The sequence below is a fragment of the Pseudochaenichthys georgianus genome, chromosome 15 (assembly GCF_902827115.2).
Source record: "Pseudochaenichthys georgianus chromosome 15, fPseGeo1.2, whole genome shotgun sequence".
NCBI classification, from domain to species: domain Eukaryota; kingdom Metazoa; phylum Chordata; class Actinopteri; order Perciformes; family Channichthyidae; genus Pseudochaenichthys; species Pseudochaenichthys georgianus.
Genome location: NC_047517.1, coordinates 15546251 through 15568843, shown reverse-complemented (window position 1 = coordinate 15568843; position 22593 = coordinate 15546251). Strand labels below are relative to the sequence as shown.

At 40.7% G+C, this 22593-nt stretch overlaps 1 protein-coding gene across 1 annotated transcript in view; it reads right to left on the bottom strand.

Annotated features, from left to right (window-relative positions):
* wdr11 (WD repeat domain 11) overlaps positions 1-22593 on the bottom strand; it is a 109983-nt gene that overhangs the window by 5712 nt on the left and 81678 nt on the right. The window contains 12 exon segments of the mRNA XM_034100489.1: positions 1214-1379; positions 2407-2502; positions 5443-5626; positions 6871-6936; positions 7215-7277; positions 10732-10840; positions 11457-11628; positions 12792-12906; positions 13570-13676; positions 15625-15772; positions 16855-16976; positions 17654-17762. Of these exon segments, the coding sequence (XP_033956380.1) occupies positions 1214-1379; positions 2407-2502; positions 5443-5626; positions 6871-6936; positions 7215-7277; positions 10732-10840; positions 11457-11628; positions 12792-12906; positions 13570-13676; positions 15625-15772; positions 16855-16976; positions 17654-17762 (1457 nt within the window).

Sequence of the window (22593 nt, the reverse complement as noted above, 5' to 3'; positions counted from 1 at the left end):
GAGACTGCGGTACTTTAGAGAATCCAACGTGTTTATGATGCGCCAGCGGACGTCATGAATGTGCGTCTGCTGCTGTGGGGGAACTATGGAAACTACAGTTTTCTATACAGCGGACTACAACATGGATGTTTAATAAGAACGAGGGACTGATGTAAACTCATCGAGAGACTCTGCACCGTGCTCTGATGCTGCTGCTTTGCTTTATGAACGTGGACAACAGAGAAACATATTCTTCATGACCAAAGTTGGAATTGAAATAAAAAAGGAAAGTGAAACTTATGCTCGTCACCCTCTCCCCCCGGTCCACATTAATACCAATGATCCCAATACGTATGATTGTATGAACTAAAGATCTTAAAATCAATACAAATGTATTTATTATAAACGTTAGTCCTTAACATCTATCACTGTGTATATCACCATTCAAACATCTTTTAAAAGTTGAACAAACTCCACACAGCTCAGTAAAGACTGAAATGTTGACTTTATTTGATAATTTCAGTAAAAACTAACGTTCATATTTCTCTTTTTGATTATAATACTGATGAACGTTCAGAACAAAGCACTTTGTAACTTACCACCTATGTTTTAAAATGCTTAATAAGCACCGTAACTTTCATGATATCATTTCTCGGTCATAATCGGTTGTTTCCGTGAACGGCCGACTGTTGTGTGACGGCAAATGCTGCGGCCGCAAGGCATTGTGGGGCAGCATTTTCTCCTCTCCTTTCGATTAGGGAGGTCCAGTGGTTCCTAAGCTAAAGGAGGTTATAAAGGAAGTTTGAAACCTCCTTTCCTATCATCTAGAGAATTCGAACGGCACTTATCATGGCTGCCACTGAGGGACTTCCGGGTCATTTCACTCCATTAGGAAGGTTCCTAAGCTAAATGGACTATTCGACTGCAGCCCAGGGCTTTAGATGAAGTCTGATACAACAAAATGGATGCCTCGAATTTCCTCAAAATAAGTGGTTTTTACGGGTCCTTAAGAGTCGGAATAGTTAAAAGTTAAAACTAAAGAAAATCTCACCCTTGCCAAAATGTATGCCATATTTAATAAAAAAATGAAAAAGGCCAAAACTTGTCCAATGAGGCACAGGGGTTAAGGATAAGTGCTTTTGAGGCTGCAGCCACCCACACAATGAATGCTGCAGATACTCATTAAAACCCAGAGGAGAAGTTTTTTTGTTTTTCAGACATACAGCAACTCTACCTGCTAGCTTGCCGTTGGCGATCATGTTGGTGGCCACTAGTTTGATGGTGGACTGAGAGGGTCCTGAGGAGGTGATGGTGGTCACCAGGCAGGCTTTGAGGGAATCACAGTAGTAGCTGGAGTTGTCTGCGCTCGTCTCCAACAGTAACTGCACTGCCCGGTCCGTCTGAGAGCCACAACAAAGAGATGAGGATGTAATGACTGAGGACAAACAACAGCAGTAACAAGGGGAAATTATGTTCATTATCAGGGTTTCATCTGGAGGGGATGAGGCTCAGGCAGGGTCAGCTCATGCTGGCCTCAGCCTGTCTGCCGATTGGAGGGGAGCGCCTCCACGTACAGCCTGCTGATTGCAGCCTGTGATTAGAGCCACAGTGGGGAGGGGTGACTGCAATCCCCACAGGCTGAGACAGCAGGGGGGACACAGGCAGCACTTATCGTCAATCTTGCCTCATTAGGCTCCACAGCAGCGACATCACCTATTTACCCTCATGGGAATATGCTTGTATGTCCAGCTATAGAGTGTGAAGGTGTTAGTTAGTGTTTTTGTGGGAGACAGGATGGTGGCATATAGTCTGGAAGCTTTAAGCAAGAAAGAAGTAAAAGCAAAACCTCTGCCAGGTTTATTTTTTGAAATATCAAAAGGAGGTTTGCCCTTAAAGGCAAATATTGCACTTTACTCATATTTAAAAAGCCTCTTGGTTAAGCTGTTAAATGCAACTCACACAAAGCTGGTCACACACAAGAAGTCATCTTTTTAGAGATATTTCATCATCATTGGACAACAATGCTTCAAACATGTGATTTTATAATATATGATGCATTGCTGTAGAGAAAACTACCACAGTCACAATGGACAACCTTTAACATCTGCAGTGGTTAAAGGCAACAGACACATTAATGCAGCAGCAATACTTATCCCAAAACATCATATAAAACACTCGCAGGGAACATTTTACATAATTACATGACATAAGGAAGGTTTTGAATGCAGGATGTTTATTTGTAGTGGGGCACTGAAGTAGATCAGAATATTTTAGTAACTTTGATGTCAATTACAGAAGACATGTTTGATCATCTCCGAGGTTATTTTAAGGCTGGGGAATGTGAGCCAAAACCCTTCTATAATGACACTCTTCTATGTTATAATTGTTTCTGTAGTGTGTGAACAGTCTGTGTGGTGCAGTTCCTACCTGACCCAGCAGGAGGAGCTGGTCCGCACATTTCTTAGTGTGTTCATAACTGGAGCGCTTCACTTCCTGCAGGTGGACCCGATCCAACTGGAACTTCTGTTGGGCAGGAAAGTGAAGACAAAAGTTAGCTTATTTTAACAAAATGCCTCCATAGATCCATAAGCGTGTGTGTGGGTGAGCAGTAGAGATGTATCATTTCTGGACAGAAAAAGAGTAATGATGTGCAAAAAAAGAAATGGAGGACAATTATAGAAATACAGAGAGCCGAGATGGAGAGCGCAATTAAAAAGCCCTTAAAATATTCAAGAGTTCTCCCAGTGTCCCTGGTGCCAGAGCCACCCATACTTAATATCAGTGCTTTCCCCCCCATTATTTCATTACATGTGCCAAATTGGGAGTTCAGATATTTTTTTCAGAGAGCAAATGATAGGCTTGAAACATTTAAACAGCGATAGCTATTTTAAAGAATGAGTTTTATATGAGGACTAGAGGGAAAATGGTTCAATAACGAGAGCGATAACAGCATAGTAGAAAATTAGTTGCACAGGATATTTGTGTGTGTGTGTGTGTGCGCTATAATAAATGCAAGGAATTATTATTATAAAGATACAGGGTGTATCTTTATAATAATAATTCCTTGCATTTATTATAGCGCTTTTCCAGTGCTCAAAGCGCTTTACAGATACACATTACACATATTTCTTATACATGCAATGGTCACTGTGGACAATACCCACAGGAGCAAGTTCAGGTGAAGTGTCTTGCCCAAGGACACACCGGCTTTACAGACGCAGCAGTGGCGGGTTTCACCCCTTGATCTGATGATCATTGCACAGCGCACTGCGCCACACCGTCCATCTTCACGCCGTCATCGAGGCGCTTTTACAAGTACACAGTGATATTATACATGTACTGTGGACAATACCCACAGGAGCAAATCCGGGTGAAGTGTCTTGCCCAAGGACATCTTTATCCGACACAGGCAGTACTTTCTTTGCACTTTATTATGATGAATTCTTCAGTGAGTCACAGCCGTGAGCTTACAATCCTTGCAGAGATACAAGATGAGTTTAGTAACCGCATGCTCTGTATTGGAGTCGTGGATATTATAATTACAGCCAGGCTGCTGCCACTGAAGCTGTTTTATGACAAACAGTTGTGAGAGTAGCTGCCGAGTGTCTGGGCAGCACTTTGAAACTTTGGGATCACTCTCTGGCTGCTCATTAAAAGTTAAAACTATTTTAAAGAACAGAATAGTGCATAATCCATCAAATTAACCTCGAAAGACACTCAGAGAGAAAAAAAGACTTTATAAAAGGTTTTTTAATAGAACATCCATGAAATTAGACAGTCCATTCATGCTAATTTAAGCTTTAATAGTAACAGCCGTTTGACGTTTTCCTTAACTGGCTTTCATCAAAAAAGGTCGAGGAACATTATGTAGCTTTGTAGGTGAAGAAATCCAGTCTAGCTTCTCTTGGACAACCAACTTTTAAACAACTATTCCATTTGTTTTATTTGTATAACTATGTCCGCAGAAGTAGATTTGTACTTGCAACACAAACACAATGTTAGGGCACATAAGATCTAACATGGAACATTTTTCTTTTAATGGAAAACAGATGCATTCCTGATGAAAACATGAAGGTGGATTTCTTTTTTTATTCAAATGGACTATGATGGTGCTGTGTTGACCGGCAAAGGTAGAAAAAGGCGGAGGAGGAGGACAGATCAATAGACATCTTTTCAACACTCTCCAGAATAAACTGGGTCAATAATTAGTGCTGGAAAAAAAGAAGGGATCCAAGGTTTTGTTTATTAAAGCCATCAGCAAGCGAATTGATCCGAGCAATGACACGGAGCAAACAAGAGATGTTTTTCTCATTGAGCGTAGCCTGGGGTGGGCTAGAGTCATTGGAGGAAATGTTGGTGGGATTGAGGAAATGTTTTAGTGGGGTCAAAGTGAAAGATAGGTTTGAAAGTGTGAGATACTTCCCTAAAAGAGTGAGGCTTAGTGAGACAACAGAAGAGATACATACACAATAGGGCTGCTCAATTAATCGTATTTTAATCGCGATTACAATGATGACTTGCAACGATTACGAAAACAACGTAATACAAATAAAACGATTATTTTTTTATTATATTTTTATTTTTGGGTTTTTCAGTTGAATTATACTTAAAGTTCAGGGTAATCAACTGTTAAAAACATACTGTTCACATTTTTTTTATCCAATAAATGGATGTTTTCAAAGTCAATGAATAATCGCATTTAATAAATCACAATTACAATTATTGACCCAAATAATCGAGATTATGATTTTTGCCATAATCGAGCAGCCCTAATACACGATGTCATTGATAATGGAATATACTGTGTTGTGCTGTGTTGACACTTTGGATGACAAGACACAGCATGGTAGGGGCTTGTTTGTGTGTGCTCTGACTTCAGGAGAGTAACTGTCTCTGTGAGGAATCCTATGGGAATCTTTAAATGTCGACTGCAGGGATCAGGTATTTGTCTCCATTGTGTCAGTGAAACAGAGACCGAGAAAGCAATAACCGGCTAACCAGATTTCAGACTATGTCTTTTAAACGGCTTGTACTATATTTTTTAATCAAGGTGACACTTTTTATAAACCTGCAAGAAAGCAAAGAACGTGTTTGGAGGTATCAGGCATTTTTTACTTCGCACATTTGAGTGCAATAATGCAGAAAAAAGTTGGTTGTTTCATAATATCTAAGACATGAAAGTACAACCCATTCTTTGAGAAAGGCTTCTTTTTGGCCTTATTGTATTGGCTAACTGTGGGACAGGGGAGACAGGTAGTGCTGCTTTCACTTAAGCAGATGATGTCAATATTTGTTCCCTAAAAAATGTATCAATGGTCATTTTTTATTTGAATTATTTGAACGTTTTTAAGGTTGTGATGTGGCTTGGGGAAGAGTACTGGTTGTGGTTCAACACAAGCCCACATGTCTGACTTGGGATCAGATTTGGGATGCTGACACTTAATGTTTTGTTGTTTTACTGACCTGGAAGTAAGAGCTCTCACACAGGATATCATTGCAGATGTCCAGGTGGTTCTGAGGCGGCGGTGGCTTGGTTCCTTCACCCTGGGTGTTCCCCTCTGCGGTGGACAGACGGGCCTGAGCGAACGCCTGGATGTAGTGGGACGCCACAGTCCAGAAGTGAAGATCCGACTCGTCCCCGAACAGCCTGCGGTTTACCACAACATCACATCAGCTTAGCGGATGTTCTCTCGGGAGAAGTTAGTGTAGGTCAGACATTCTGCGAGTTTCTTCTTGTAGTTCGCTCACTAATGACCACAGTTCCTGCATCTTCCAGCCCACGCCTTGCCCTTTCAGCTCCCGTCCACCCCCTCTCCACACACTGCCTTTTCTCTTGTAATTTACTTCCCTCAGCATCCCTTTCAACATATCTGCAGAGGCACACAGCTGTTGCTAGGTTACCTTGCCACATTATCCATGGCATGAAAAACTTGGGCGGTCAGTCAGATGTGGAGACATAATCATGGGCTCTCAATGTGAGCGGAGACATTGTATTCAATCACCGTAGGAAAGGGCTCTTTGGGATGTTCTAGGCTTAAATAACAGGATGCAAACAGGGGGGGAGGAGGGGGGGATTGCATTTTTACTCAGACTGGCTGCTCTAGTTACGTCGGATGCTCGAGGGAACGGAGAAGTGGAGCAGAGATGAGATCAGAGTTGCTGACACCAGCTCTCGTGTCATGCCTTGTTTGTGGGGATACAGAAACAAGGCTGCACAGTTGCGGCAAAAAATAACTCCTGTTATTTAGGCAGATTATTTCACAGTTTAAAATATACATCTTATATTTTCCATTACATAATCTGAATGAATTAAAATGTAACAAATAAATAATCAAGTGCAAATCTGCAATAGCTAAAACCACTTTACCTAGATACTAATCTCCAGCCTCCTCGGGTAAAAACTGTGGTCCACAAAGGGAGGAGAAAATATTGTGGAAAGCAGCTAATAAGATCTAATTTGTATACTTTTAGTACACAATTAACTGTAATGATGATAGGTACTGATTTCCATTTAATTACGCTCGCTTGGTTTAATTAGGTCCCCGATCCCAGATTGATCAGTAGTAGCGATTATACAAAAAGATAGGAAGACACTAGCAGGGGGAAACATATGGAGGCAAAAAGAGGGTTTTTTCTATGTTGGTAAGAAAAACGTGTTTGTATCCTCAAAGAGCGTCTTTCCACTTCCGGGATAACAGCTGTTTGTTTGTTGTTTAATATTACCCTGCTTATATAAACTATACTTTTGTTAGAACTCAGTGACTCAGAACTTCTTTGACACCGTCTGAATGCTAAGACAATAGTCGCGCCGGGGTACCTCATTGACACAGTGCGTCATGTGTAGACTAGACACCAAACAGTGTTAGAGCTCCATGCTGAGTTTAAACTCACCGTGAGACCAGGAGGCAGCGCTGCAGCAGGGTGAGCTCCGGGTCTTGTAGCACGCTCTTCATATCACTGGGGAGCCAATCAGAGGCAGACAATCAGAACACAGCGAGCGCCAATTACACTTCTCAGACACAGCGGGCCCAGCGTGGCTGTTACGGGAGATTCCCTTTTATCCATCTACCCACACACTACATGCTTTCTGGGCCTGCTGTCTAAACATGAATCTGAGCGCAAGTGAAAACTTCTTAAATGGAAACTGACATTTAGCAAACATCTGATTGTTGAATCACAACATAAAAAAATATACGCTATTTTAAGCATCAGCATTACAAAGTGTAATTACTCACTTAGACATGGCGTTGAGCTGCTCCTGGATCAGGCCTTTTATCTCGTCTTTCTCGGTGTAGTCTCTGAAACAGAAGGGTCAAACTCACATGTCTCACTAAAATAAAACATGACCTGATATTAAAGGTGGGGTAGGTAATTCACTTCAGAAACACTTTGTGTTATATTCCATGGAATGCTCTTAACATCCCGATAGCAATGAATACATTAAATGCTTTGACAATAAATACATAAAATAAATTCATCTGTGGAAGGCGTAGCGCTGTAAAAAGCACGACCAATCATCTGAGCTGGACCGGCTAAAATATCTGGATGACCTACCTGCCTGTCAGCTTTCCATCTGTGCACAAACTTATCTCGTGCCCTCATTGGTCATGTGCACGTTCGTTCGTTCGTTCGAGTGTGTTGGAGGAGGGGCTCTGTAAGGATGTCTGACAGAAGGGGCAGATTTTTTCCGGTTGTGTAGTTTCAAATTCTAGCGCACTCGAGCTGGTTTCTCCATTCTTACCTGCCCTACCTTTAAAAGGTCCCCTATTATACTCTTTTTCATCAGTATATTATAGGTCTCCATATATACAAAATATGTTGTTGTGCTCCCTATCTCTGTTTCTTATATCCAATAGAACTGCTCGGGTCTTGATAGATTGAGTGGGGAAGTTCATGAGATCTTTCTAGAGCGTTATCAAGAATAACTTTTATCCAATGACCTTTCCCCTCTCTGTCTGTGTCTGTGTATTCTCTTGTTCCGATTAACCCAGCCACATCTTTTTTCTTGTTTTGTATCTATATCTACGCCGGGATCCGGAGTCGAGGCAGATCCTCTTGCTGTAGTCCTGTGTCTCGGATCCTCTATCCTGAGTTCTGGATTAAGTCGTGGACTTCGGGTCGTGGCTGAACCTGTCTGTGCGGTCCTGCCTTGGGTCTTGTCATGCTGCTTCCCTGATGGCTTCCACAGGATTGTAGCTGACATCCTCGTGGATTCATCTTCTTATTACAGACACATGCATTTCCTAACATTCGGTCTATATGCTGTAAAATGTATTATCTCTTCGATTTACACACGGCATCTAATGCACGTCTGTCCGTCCTGGGAGAGGGATCCCTCCTCTGTTGCTCTCCCTGACGTTTCTCCCATTTTTTCCCTTTAAACTGTGGGTTTTCTCTGGAAGTTTTTCCTTGTACGATGTGAGGGTCTAAGGATAGAGGGTGTCGTTTTTCTCATAATGATATTCTGAACAATCTGTGCTGTTGTATTTGCTGTAAAGTGTCTCTACTGTAGGCTATTTTTATTATATGAACAGCACTTTGGCTCGACCAAAAATCGTTTATAAATGTGCTATATAAATAAAACTTGATTTGATGTATCTGAAGTGTTTGGCTCCAAATATCAAACAGATCGTGCATTGTAGCATCCCATAAAACCCTCTGTTTCAGCCCTGTTTTAAAAGTCTAAAGTCTGTTACTTTAGATGGAAATAAGGAGCCACTCCCCACGCCCCTCTGAGAGATATTTGGTTAAAAAGAACACAATGGTGCTCTAGGAGGAGATTCAGGCGATAAGGTGTAATAAAAACATTATGACATCACAAAGTGGCCAAAATCTGATCAGCTCATCTTCAGTTTTTATATAAATGGATCAGGACAAAAAGTGAGCGAATCTTTTTTCCTGAAACTTTCAGAATCTCTTTACACAGACTGAATGCTTGAATGGTTGGAAGATGGTGTGATGGTATAGGAGAACACACCAAGGCTTAACTTTTGTTAATTTATTCATCCTGGGTCTTAAGTAGGAATCTTTCAAAACTGAATTACTTACAAATAAGTTTACTTTACATGTATTGATGAATACAAGTCATTCCTGTAATTCAAGTTTAGATGTTGGAACTGAACGAAAATCAGCGTGGAATTGTATTAATAGGAAGTGTCTCTACTGTAGGCTATTTTTATTATATGAACAGCACTTTGGCTCGACCAAAAATCGTTTATAAATGTGCTATATAAATAAAACTTGATTTGATGTATCTGAAGTGTTTGGCTCCAAATATCAAACAGATCGTGCATTGTAGCATCCCATAAAACCCTCTGTTTCAGCCCTGTTTTAAAAGTCTAAAGTCTGTTACTTTAGATGGAAATAAGGAGCCACTCCCCACGCCCCTCTGAGAGATATTTGGTTAAAAAGAACACAATGGTGCTCTAGGAGGAGATTCAGGCGATAAGGTGTAATAAAAACATTATGACATCACAAAGTGGCCAAAATCTGATCAGCTCATCTTCAGTTTTTATATAAATGGATCAGGACAAAAAGTGAGCGAATCTTTTTTCCTGAAACTTTCAGAATCTCTTTACACAGACTGAATGCTTGAATGGTTGGAAGATGGTGTGATGGTATAGGAGAACACACCAAGGCTTAACTTTTGTTAATTTATTCATCCTGGGTCTTAAGTAGGAATCTTTCAAAACTTAATTACTTACAAATAAGTTTACTTTACATGTATTGATGAATACAAGTCATTCCTGTAATTCAAGTTTAGATGTTGGAACTGAACGAAAATCAGTGTGGAATTGTATTAATAGGAATGGCAATATCAAGTTTAACAAAAATCTAAATTCGAGTTATTCATGTTTCTGGTGAAACCGAGACTAAAGCTTGAAAATATATCAAATAAAAATAAAAATAACCTACAAAAAACACAAAAATAGGCAGCCAATAATCTTTTATCATTGAAGGAATGCAGAATCATTTTACTCCATTAGATTTGATTGACAGCATTAGTTCATTTTCGACATAACTGAATATATGTGATGAACTGAAGGAATAAGCCTTACTGTGTGTTAAACCATATGTTGATCCAAAACTGTAAATTATACGTTCCTTTAATATAAATTACTCAATGTGTAGAAAAGCATTTTAACAGTGTGTATTATTATATCTGTTAAAGAAAAGGATTTGAATTCTTCCTCCACTAGTGCTTTTTATGGGCAGCATTTTTTACTGTTTGTGGTAAGAGGGAGTTCAAATGCAGTTACATTTTACGTCTGTGTAGATATAAATAAATGAAACACTGGCTCATATCAATATGTTGCTCTGCTTCTTTAGGGAAACACGTTGATGCCAGTATTTGTTTTTAATTTGACAGCTGGTCTACTCAACATCAGTTCACAAAATTAATTCAGACTTTTCATAGGTCTTATAAATAAATTAAAACGCGTTGATCAACACTGGTATTGATGTTGAAGACTGGCACATGGCATTTTGAGCTGTAAAAAAGTGCTCTGTTCTCACAGTACTGCTTATAAAAGATCTTAATCATCTCATGACTTGGATTTGTGTCTCTGGGCCATGCAGTGGGCTGCTATATATTCTCCAAGTATTTATTTTTCCTGTGCATTTCCTGGGTCCTGAAACAGCAGGTCAGATGAGGTAGAAAAACTTAAAATTGAAAACTTACACCGAGATCTTAAAAGGGGGTAATTTAAAAGTGGACACTTGTACGGTGAGTCACTCGGAGTTGATGCTTACACTTGAGTGATGTCCATGGTGAAGGTTCCTGACCAGGGCTGCAGCAGGAGGAAGGTCTTGAGAGTGAGGGCAGCACGGGGCACCAGCAAGTAAGGACACCACACTGGATCTGAAAGATATTCACCCCATCGAAAGGAACAGGCATATTAAAGAGGCCCTATTATGGTTCTTGGGGTTTCCCTTTCCTGTAATGTGGTTTATAGGTTGTTGTGCATATATATTATCTACAAAGGCTAAAATACAAAATGTCCTTCCCACACACCCCCCCCCCCCCCCCCCTGCCTGAAACACCTCCATTGTAGTCCTTTGTTACGTGTGCGACATAGTGACATCACTACGTAACACGCATGCTTCTAAGCGGTTGATCAATCATAACAGAGCCGGCCAGCTAACCAATCAGAGCAGACTGGGCTCTGGTTTCAGACAGAGGGTGAACGGATGCAGCACAGGCAGTATGAGAAAAATAAAGACCCTTTTGAACATTAAAGCATTTAAACATGTCACAGTAGAGGAACAAAATACAAATATGAACCTGAAAATGGGCATAATAGGGCCCCTTTAATGCCAACTTGTATTACATCATATGTCATTATGTCCTGCATTGTGTTATTGGATGTATTTTTAATGAATTATTTCTTAAATAATAAGCCTTTATCCAACTCATTTCCCCAATCAAAATTCAATATGCACATCTCTTTCCTTCCGTCCTCGCTCCACTAGCTCACCGGTCAGGTCCTGTTCATCCATGCGGTAGCTGGCGGACTTCATGGCCATCTCCAAAACTCGGATACAGCCGTCGTCAGAGGCCAGAACAACCTTGTCTGACGTGCACCAATCGATGTCCAGGACGCGGTAGTTCACGTTGCGCCCGATCCGCATGCTGCTCACCATTTGGACCTGCGAGAAGAGGAGGAGGGTCAAGATGCTCGAGCTGTCACTTTAAAGCTCATTTGAAAGCATGGGCAATAGCTCTAGGAAGATGGTGGGATATTAAATATTTCTCAGCAGAATTTCAGAGGAGAAAGGAAGGAACTATATGGAAGGATTTTTGGATTCAACATAAGCAGAGGATGTGTGTAACATTAAAGTAATTTATGTTGGGTAGGCTCAGTGGACAAACAGCCTTTATTCAGAACAAACCTCTTTCACTGGCTTTTTATGAGAGTCATTGCAGCCCGGCTGTCAGCAGAGCACTAAAGCATTTCCAAGATTTCTCCTGCTCCTCCCTCTCCTCCCTCATTCTCCCCTGCTTCTCCCTTCCTCCCTCACTCTCCCCTGCTCCTCCCTTCCTCCCTCTCCATCTCTTTCCAGCCGTATTGCTCGCTTCCCTCTTCCATCCGTTGTCTGGCTTTTACGATCAGGGTCAAACATTTTTGTCTTATCTCAGCTCCCTTACAGAAAGACAATACCCTCTCCCTCCATCTCACACTAGTTAACTGGATCATCTCTTGGTTGTCTAAATCCATCTGCTTTTCCACTTGTATACACAATGCTGCTGGCTAAGATCACACATATCTTGGTGTGGATATGGTATAAAAAAGAAAAATCCAGTCTGTGACATTAGATCATATGATGAACTGGAACGCACATTAGCCTTAGGGATTCTTAGATGAGGTGAAATGAAGACAGTGCAAAGAGAGGACTTTCTAGTTTGGGACGACTTCGGGGAAACACAGTTAAAGAGTAGGCGGGGAAGCGTGTCGCACACAGGAAACGAGATCATCCATCCTGTTATGGTTGAGCTTATTTACGCCACTGAAAAGGCTTTAAGCTCTTGTGTATGTGTGCAGCGCATTGCAAAGATTCTTTAATATAAGAGTACAATTACAGTTATCACCACAGCGTTAGTTTGAGAGAGGATATTAGTGGAATATATTGCAACACAGTGCCTAGTGCTTCAGTGATTACACTGCTATGCAAACACATTTTTCTGCCATGGTTAATCTGTTTAAATGTTTGATATTCTCCTATTAACTTGCAGCCCCTTGCAGATGTTTTACTTGTATTATGCAGTGCAGTGAGGTGATGCATGCTGGGAGTTTTTAGTTCCGTAGCCTCACCTCTTTGGTGTCCCAGACCTCTGCTCCATCTGTGTACATCACCAGCAGCTTCTGGTTGCCCTTCCCCGGGGCAAAGCGGATCTTCTTCACCCAACCACGATGCGTTGGTATTCCCCTGAAAGCATCAACACCTCGGGCATTGATTTTCATTTTGTATTGCCTCACCAAATGTATTTACTCACTCTTGAGTTAGAAAAAAATAATAAGTATAGACAGTCGATCCATGAATATTCTGAGCAAGTCTGCTTTGGTCTTGATTCAAAAATCGAATGAATATATCAAAACTGAAAAAAGCCAAGAGAGGCAAGCAAGAAACATTAATTCAGATGATCTGCTCTCTAAACCTGATACAAACTGTTGATCTGACCTTTTCTTCCACCTGTTTTTAAGTCATAAACAGGACTTTAGAACAGGTGGAAAAACAGTTTTCATTTCATTTCAAACCTTTACTTATACAGATTGTCCCTTGAGATCATAGATCTCTTTTTCAAGGGAGACCTCCAGGTTGAACTTTTAAATGTGTTTTTTGGTCCATAAAATGGAAATGTTCCTTTGTTATCTGAGGAACAGGTTGGAAATAAACTCTAACTTTGTGTTTGTCTGTGAAAGCACGTAAAACAAAAGCAGCCTACTGTTGCCGAAATGAATATAACAACATAAAACACCTCCGTAAAACAAAACAACCGAGTGCAAATAAATGCTTTGGAAAAATTGAAGGTAGTAATGCAATATACTTTAGGTACAATGTTATAGGAGTCTTAAAACCTAAAGTTGATACCTGGACAAACGGGCTTTGAGGTCCCAGAAGTTGAGATTGCCGTCCACGTCCCCGAGCACCAGGGTGTCGCCTTTCCAAGCAATGCAGGCGATACTACCCATACTGCCCTGCAACACAGAAGGGATGCACATATACAGTTAGACAGGACAAAGTAGGAAGGGTTTTTACCCCTGCTAAATTAAATAAAGAAACAATTAAAAACACCATCATTCCAATATATTGTCCAAATACCATCTCCTAAACTTTATAAATCTCATTGTGTTCTCATAAACTAAGAAATGTGTTCAGTGTTTGTTGATCGTTATCTGTGTACCAGCCCAGGGACTGCAGATGCAAATTCATTTGAGCTATAATCTGGCATATAGTATATTGTCTCTCCCTGAGGTGAATGTATTGTATGCATGGTCTTTTTTCAATAAAGACATATTAATAATAATAATAATAATAATACAAATCTATTCATAACTAAGAGTTTTGACAGCATGGCTTGATTGTGAGCATCTTTCCTATATGGTAATCTTCTATTATATAATATATCGTTAATAACTGTGCAATATATACCTGGCTGCTAAATCCTAAGGACAGTTACAGGATTTTTTTTAACTTTAATACTTTTTAATGCATGTAATATATGTAACATATGTAACATTAAGCTGTCTGTGGCTCTTTTTCTGCTGTAACAACGTACATTTCCCATCTGTGGGACTAATAAAGGTATTCTGATTCAGATTCTGATATAAAGAAACAAAATGATATAGTAGGAATTACACTATCTAGTAGTGGTTACTGAAGTTGTACCCTACTAAGGCAACCCAAAAAAAATCCATGTCCAAAATCATCTTATACATGATTAGAGGAAGGACATAAAAAAAATGCTTTTAACAGGTCTTCTCTTTCAGACAGCCAAGAAATGGGTCGTTTAAAAAGTGCAATACCAACAGCATATAAAAGGCCTTTTCCTTTAGCTATAACAACACGATACTCTCTAGCCAAGTGCTAAACAAGCACGACATCTGAGTTTAAGTAGGGCTGCGCAGGAAGACAGAGTGCTGATGTGAAGACATTTAGTGTCAGCTCTGCTTCAGTGTGCACTCAGTGGATAATAGGACCAAACTTTTTAGGGGAGAATCTGTCAGTTTCCTGACAGAGATATGAAAGGACTATAAACCTCCAGGCTATGCAAATCTGTGAGCGATGAATCTGCAGCCATCATGAAAAATACGGCTTTAAAAATCCTCCAGGTAAAGTGAAATTGCACTTAGTATTTTGAGAGCAGATGTAGGCAATCGAGGAAAAACAACAGAAGGTGCTGCTACTTTACATCATGACTCAGCTTGAAAACATTACAGGCAGTCCAAAAAAGGTTCCTGAAAACAAAGACATCTTAAACAATAGCTTCAATGTTATGTTACCTTGGGGGGGGGGGGGACGCTTGGGCAACTACACACCTTTCTATAATCAATTATAAAAAGCAACTTGTTTGGAGACACGACTAATTGCAAAGTAATCAAAAATAAACCCCGTCTTCAGTAACAGCTTGTGTCTGTTTACCAGCTGGGCTGTTTAGCTGTCACAGCATAACTAATAGCTTTAGATGCCATTCAGGTAAATAAATACAGTAACATGTTCTTTCTTTTCCCCTGAGCCTGAGTCACGCTCTGAACCCGCGGAGTGCAAAACAATATCTGGGACAACGTGATGACACACGCCAAATCACTCGCATTCAGTTAATCTAGTACAAATGTAAAGCTGTAGAAGCTGTTGCACATGAGGGTGCACACTTTTTATTATTCAGCCAACATGTATATCAACCCCCCCACACAAGATACACAAAATGAACCTGAAGGACACAGTATATGGAGGGGGAATGATTGCTTTTACTCCATGGGGGAGGGACCTGTGCAGAGAAGAGGACGGTTTTACATCTTTGTGTACAGTAAGGATTAGCAGAACCACTGGGAATAGCCTCGTGCGAGGATGTGGATGACCTTGACAAAGTCCAGGAGGATATGAAGCTTAAGGAAACATAACAGTTGACACAGTCTGCGCACTCACATCAGGGGGAATCCTTGCACCATCCTTGACTGTGTTGCCCTCGACGGTGATGTGGTACACCTGCCCGTCAGTGTCCGTGAACACAAAGTGCTCCCTGGCTGAGATGGCCTGACTGGACTCTGACTTGCTCTCTGCGTCCTGCAGGAGACTGTGGAGGAGAAACATGACAGTGGTAATGTTTTACACTCTTTCAAATATTTCACATTTGAAAGAGTGTAAACCAGTTCTAGGCCAGTGATTTCCAACCACGGATTCTCAGGGGGGAATGAAAGGATTGTAGAAAAGCTACAAGTCATTTCAATAAAAGATGATGCGAAAATTGCATAATATAATGGCTAATAGTTGACATAGTTAGCTAGAAGTAACGAATAAATTGACTTATTTGACCAAACTGACGAGGACAGTCTAAAAGCATGGTCTCAATACTATGTACTTTTGTATAATGATTACTGTTAAATAGCATACAGTTTGCATGACTGAGCATGACTGGTGGCCTACTGTATGGTTGCTTAAGTTAATCTCACATGAGTTGGGGATGGCCCTGAGCGAAGCCACATTTTTTTATGTCTGGAAAAAAGTACTAGATTTTAGACTCCATTTTGTGAAGATGATAAAAGATAAGAAAGTCGTTTTGGAATAAGAAGGACTAACTGTTTAATACACAATCTGGTATTAGTTGAATAAATTGCAGTCCGCCACAAAGTCTCTTTAGATCCTATTTCAATTCCTCACACACCAGTGTTTCCCCTAGGTTTACTGCTTTGGGGGGGTGCTGCCTGAGCGGATGGGGGGTGTCATTGGGATATATATTTTTTTAAATCCTCTGGAGCAGAGGGAGGAGCTGTGGATTATTGTTATTGATTAATGCATCAGTGTTTCTTAGGGTCTAAAACACTAAACTCACAACTTAAAATGAAAGTGTTTAGTTTATTTAATAAAAGAGCACATGTTCAATGTGAAAAGTGACAGTAGATATAGATTAGTTGCAATTTGGTGCTATATATATATAAAAAAATTAATAAAGAAATACTAATGTTTTAATTATTTTTTTTTTTTTTTTAAACACCTCGAATTTCAGGGGGGGTTCAGGGGGGGCTCCGTTGGCGGGGCGCAGCGCCCCTCCAAGACAATGGTAGGGGAAACACTGCACACCGTTGAAGCTCTGACTGAGGGTTTTCTATCCTGGCAAAAGACTTCATAAAACTAAATTGTGAGATCTATAACGCCGACCTTATGACTGAGGATTCCACGATGCTCTGCTCAGCGTCTGACACGGTCTGCCGAGCCATGGCCTCCCTCGCTGCCATCTGCTTCTTCTTCAGGCTCTTCAGGTTGTGGGAAGGGGACCACTCCTGATTAGACACACAGGGTATAGCAGTTACAGAATCAGACCCACACTCATTTTCTGGACTAACAACAGACGAAAAGCAGACAGACAGAGACTGGAGGTAAGGAGGGGTGATTTGCATTCTGAGGATCTGCTCACATAAATGAAGCTCAGGCCCACAGGAGAGCAGCCTTCCTGTCTAACTGCTGGAGCACTGTGAATGCAGTCTGCTTGACTCAAGGTTGTAATCAATATGGAAATGAGACAGCATTACGAGGCTGAGGGAGGCCAGCATATATTATTAAGGTTTTTTATTCGTGCTGTGGAGGATTTTACTGCCCCACTGTAAAGTTTGTCCAGCATAACTCTTCTTTTATGAGCATTTCTCTGGCCTAATGAAGCCGCTGCTCTTTGCTGAGCTTGGGAAAAATTTTCAGACTAATCTTTCAAATGGCCCACTCCACAGCAAGAGGGTATTATCACAAAGGAAAGAGTCAACAATGGGTGCTAAGACAACACCTTCAGTTTGTTTTGTTACAGTAAATATCCTAACTGGAGTTATGCAGCAGTGTATTTAAAGAAGCATACCTAAACATGTTTTCTTTCTGTTTATATTTCAGTTTTATTGTTGCATTCTTCTCTTCTTTTTTTACTAGCACCTCAGAATGGATAAAATAAGTTCATTGTTATGTAGGTTCCTACCAGTGCAGTAACGGTGGGGAAGTTCTTAGCCATCTCCCGGAGAAGCGTCCCCGTCCTGGTGTCCCACAGCTCCAGAGGTTTGTCTCTGAACACAACCACCAGGTATTGCCTGAGGAAAAACATCACAAACACACACACATTCAATCTCAAAACATACACTGCCAATTAAAGACCCCACTATAGGGTCTATAAGCAGGGGTGCACATAACTTTTTTGCCCTGGTTCTCAAAGGAGCAGCTGGAGATGTTGCTTGGTGCTCATCCTTAAAATGAAATAAACCGTAACTTTTGAGGGGGTCTTGACTTTATTTGCCAGACACACGGCACTGAACACACATGCAGAGGTGAACACAGAACACACATGCAGAGGTGAACACAGAACACACATGCAGAGGTGAACACAGAACACACATGCAGAGGTGAACACAGAACACACATGCAGAGGTGAACACAAGATAACATTAGCACGACCAGTAATCCTACAAGCTGTCATCACTGTCTTCCTCTCTGTCAGACATGGTAGCTGATGATAGGCCTACTACTTTCTCTCTGGTTGAGTCTGTGATTAGCTGCTTGCATCCACAAGTCAACAGCTGGTTTTGGGTCGAAACTCTCTGTTGTCATCTTAGACAAGTGGATGTAATCAAATAAGTATGTGAACATAACCAATAACCTACGATAGCCAATAACAAATTAATGTAGGCTAACTTATTTTATTTATGTTGTTCATTCATATCTTATTTGACCAGTTAACATTTTTTTATTTATGCATTTTTGTTTTATCTCTCCAGTTTTAAAGGATATTTTTGGTTACTGTCCTATAGTATACATTGGAATGATTTCAAACGTGTTTATCCCAATAATTATAAAGGAGTACCTTGGAAATATGTGTTTACATCAATTGTGACCAAACCGTTAGAACTTGGACTAAAGTGAACTATCTAAACACTCAGAGTCCTTTACCTCACTGAGCTGTAGTCATCAGCCTCTCAGTCTGACTGGAGAGGACTCTCCCTCCACATTATTGTAGAAACATCTTCTTCTTATATCTGTTAGAGCAGCTAGCACCAGATTCTAATAACAACAGCACCGGTACCGGTGCACCCTCCCTCTCTCCCTTGCTCGCTCCCACGCTCACTCACACATTGGCTGTGAGCTGCGGGCGCCAGATAAGCCAACATCCCCCATTTTCATCACTTACAGCGGCCATCGTACAGGGCAAATGAAACGTGTAACCGGGATGAAAAGGGTGTTACATTTACTTAATTATGAATATTGTTACATCAAGGTCGAAAATTAGGATGAGCACCTACGGTCAAAAATGTTTTTTTCCCTCCCAGAGCTGCCAGCGCAGCGCCTCCACAGATCTGGCGCCCTAGGCGAACATCTATTACGCCAGTGCTACGGGCCGGCCCTGAGTTCATATCATAGGTTCATATGTAACTCGCAAATATATTTCTCTCTCTCTCTCTCTCCTCTCTCTTTTTTTTCTTCTTCCTTCACTCTCTTCTCTCTCTCCCTCTCTCTCTCTCTCAATGTTGGTACGCAAATGCGCCTTTTTTCAAATGACACGGTGCTCTTTTTTTGGCGGAGGTGCGCATGTGCACCAGTTATGTGCAGCCCTGTCTATAGGGCTTTTATAGGGTTATTTCTATATTGAAAAGGGCTCTTAAAATCAGTCAGGTGACTTGGATATCTTAAAGAGGACATATGATGCAAATGTTTAGGTTCATTTTTGTTGGTGCCTCTACTGTGACATGCTTTAATCCTTTAATGTTCAAAAAGGTCTTTATTTTTCACTGTCTGTGATTCAGCACCTCTTTTCACCCTCTGTCTGAAACCAAAGCCCAGTCTGCTCTGATTGGTTAGCTGGCCGACTCGTTTGTGATTGGTCAACCGCTTTGAAATGTCCCATCCCTTAGAATATATGTATTTGAGAACTAGCCAATAGAAGCGTGAGTGTTACATAGTGATGTCACTATGTTAGGGGAAATCTGAGCCTTTGTAGACCATTTGCATGTACAAAAACCTATATAACACACTGCATGAAAGGGAAAAGCCCAGAGAATAATAGGGCCTCTTTAATGTTGGCTGTTGACTGTCCCACATACGTTAATGATGTGTCATATTGCCAGCAAATACATTGAATAGTTTCAGAAATGTCTTTACTATCCATAGGGTACAATACGTTTTAGATTATTTTCAACTATTTCTCAAAAGCGTAAATGCAACAATGATGAGTTTTCAAAACAATTCTTGCTATGTGTCCAACTTTTAAACCGCTTACCTACCCAGGATAAAGATCAGGCCAAGAAACAAGCTCTCCTTCTTGAAACACTTCAGAGAAGAAACTCAGAATTCAACAGAGTGAAACACTGCAGCTACGGTGTATGAAAGCAGGTGAACCTCTCTCTGTAACTCCATCCCCTGGCCCATGCTATTATAAGATTGTGATCTGTAGAGGCCTGGTTGAAAAGAAAAAGATAGAACCGATAAAAAGACAGATATGATGTAATTACATCTTTTTGAACTTTATATGGTTTCAATACCCAATTTGCTTTGTTCAGGGGCAAGTTTTGAATGACAGCAGGCGATATCATTATATTATAAAGGCACATTACTCATATTAAACCCCCTAATTCCTATAACACAAGAGTGTTTCTAGGAGTTGAGGACAATAAGGCCAAGGTCCTCTCCTTTCTTCTTTGGATAAACAAATTATTAAAGTCTATTGTTGTTGATGTTATTCTTTATGCACCCTGGCACCCAATGCACAATGAAATAAAAATTACTTGAATTGGTAAAACTACTTAAACTTCTATTTAGCATTTAGCTAAAATTCTAAGCTGTTGTAAGAGTAGCTTAAAGGAGCCCTATTATTTTTCTTTAATGTAGTGTTTTATAGGTTTTTGTGCATGTAAATATTCTGCAGAGGTTAAGCCCCATCATTCCCAATTCCTGTTTCTCTCTCACACCCTTGCCTGAAATGCTTTGATGGGACTCCTTTGTTTATTTCCGTGACATAGTGCCATCACTACCCAAAACTCACGCTACTATTGGCTGGCACTCCAACACATTGTTCGTGGTAGGCTAATGGGGGGACGTTTGCGACACATCTGTGAGCGGTTGATTCATCAAAACAGAGGCGGCCAGCTAACCAATCAGAGCAGACTGGGCTCTGGTTTCAGACAGAGGGTGAAAAGAGGTGCTGAGAAAAATAAAGACCTTTTTAACTGACACACTCATGTCCGTTACACAGCAATATTTACCTACAGTGTATTAACATTACCATTATATTACAGCTTGGATCATACAAGACCAAGTGAGGCTGTTGCAGCAACAGCCCTGAATGTGTTGAAATGAGAAGCAATGCGTTTCAAAAGCTCTAATATTTAACTTTGTATCCGTATGGGAAGTGTATTACTTGCATTTGTGAAGCAGATTGTAAGTGATACAATATACTATAGTATGTTCACCTAGAGCAGGGGTGGCCAACCCACGACTCTCGAGCCGCTTGCGGCTCTTTGCCCAGTTTCATGCGGCTCTTCAGTTCATATCGAATTCTATATGTGTGAGTGTGGGGGAGAGACACTGACTCCTGACCGCTAAACCTGATATTTAGTAGGTCTGTTAAGTATTGAGTGCTGATAATTCTGACGTAATTTGGCCGGTCAAAGTTGTTTGGGCTCGGATAAAATCGCTCCGTTACTTTCGTCCCGTGTTACTTTCGTCCCGGCTCTCCCTACGTGTGTATGTGTGGTGTCAGTATGAGAGGATGACAGCGCGTCTAATTTTGATGTGGCCCAAGAGCCAATCACAATAATACCTGTGATGCAGTGAACCAATCACCTTTGAGGGGGGGACAACCTATCGTTGATTAAACACTGACCATGAATTGAGTTTGATCCTAAAATGGCAGGGAAGAAATGCACCGCTAAGTGAAAATATGAAGACGAACATAGGACGTTTTTAGTAGAGTGGGAGAGTTCATGTTTTTTTATCGAACGCAATTGCAAGCCATTTTGCCGTGTATGCCAGACAGCATTAACCCATTTCAAGGCTTCAAATCTTCAGCGCCATTTCACCTCACTCCGTGCTAACATCAACCAGGACTACCCAAAGGGTACGGAATTTCGCAAGCAGAAGATAAACACCTTGAAAAGTCAGGCAGAAAAGCAGACACAGTTTTTCAAAAATATAACGAAGCACTTTTAAAGTAAGATAAAAAAGTAAGATAAAAAACCTTTTAAATGTTGTTTACCGAGTTTGTGTGTGAGTGCACACAATGTTCATTGTTATGTTAACTGGCCTCTGAATACTGGTAGGAGCGGTTTGATTCAATTTCTGTCAATATTATGGTGTGTGACATTTACAATAAATCTGTCTGAGCAGAGCTATGTGTGTCAGGGTTCTTACGGTCATTAAAAACCTGGAAAAGTCATGGAAATTCAAAGTACTAATTCCAGGCCCTGGAAAAGTTATGGAAAACAATATTTTTCCAAAAGTTTAGGAAAAGTCATGGAAATGTAACTAAAGTTGCATCAACTATAATTTATATTTTATCTAATCGCCGAAATAGTAATACTATAATGATAATACATACTGTATCGTATAGTAATGAAACGTAAAATGGCATTTAACTGTCGCGGTATTTTGCTTATTTTCCTGTTCCATGTTAAAATAACCCATTTTTAGTGGCACCGCTGAGAAAGAGTAATTGTTTTGGTAATGGAAAATTAGGTAAAGGTCATGGAGAAGTCATTGAAAATCATTGGTGAAAAAGTGTATGAACCCTGGTGTGTCTCTCTGTGGGGAGGGTCTTTGAGTGTGTGTGTGTGTGTGTGTGTGTGTGTGTGTGTGTGTGTGTGTGTGTGTGTGTGTGTGTGTGTGTGTGTGTGTGTGTGTGTGTGTGTGTGTGTGTGTGTGTGTGTGTGTGTGTGT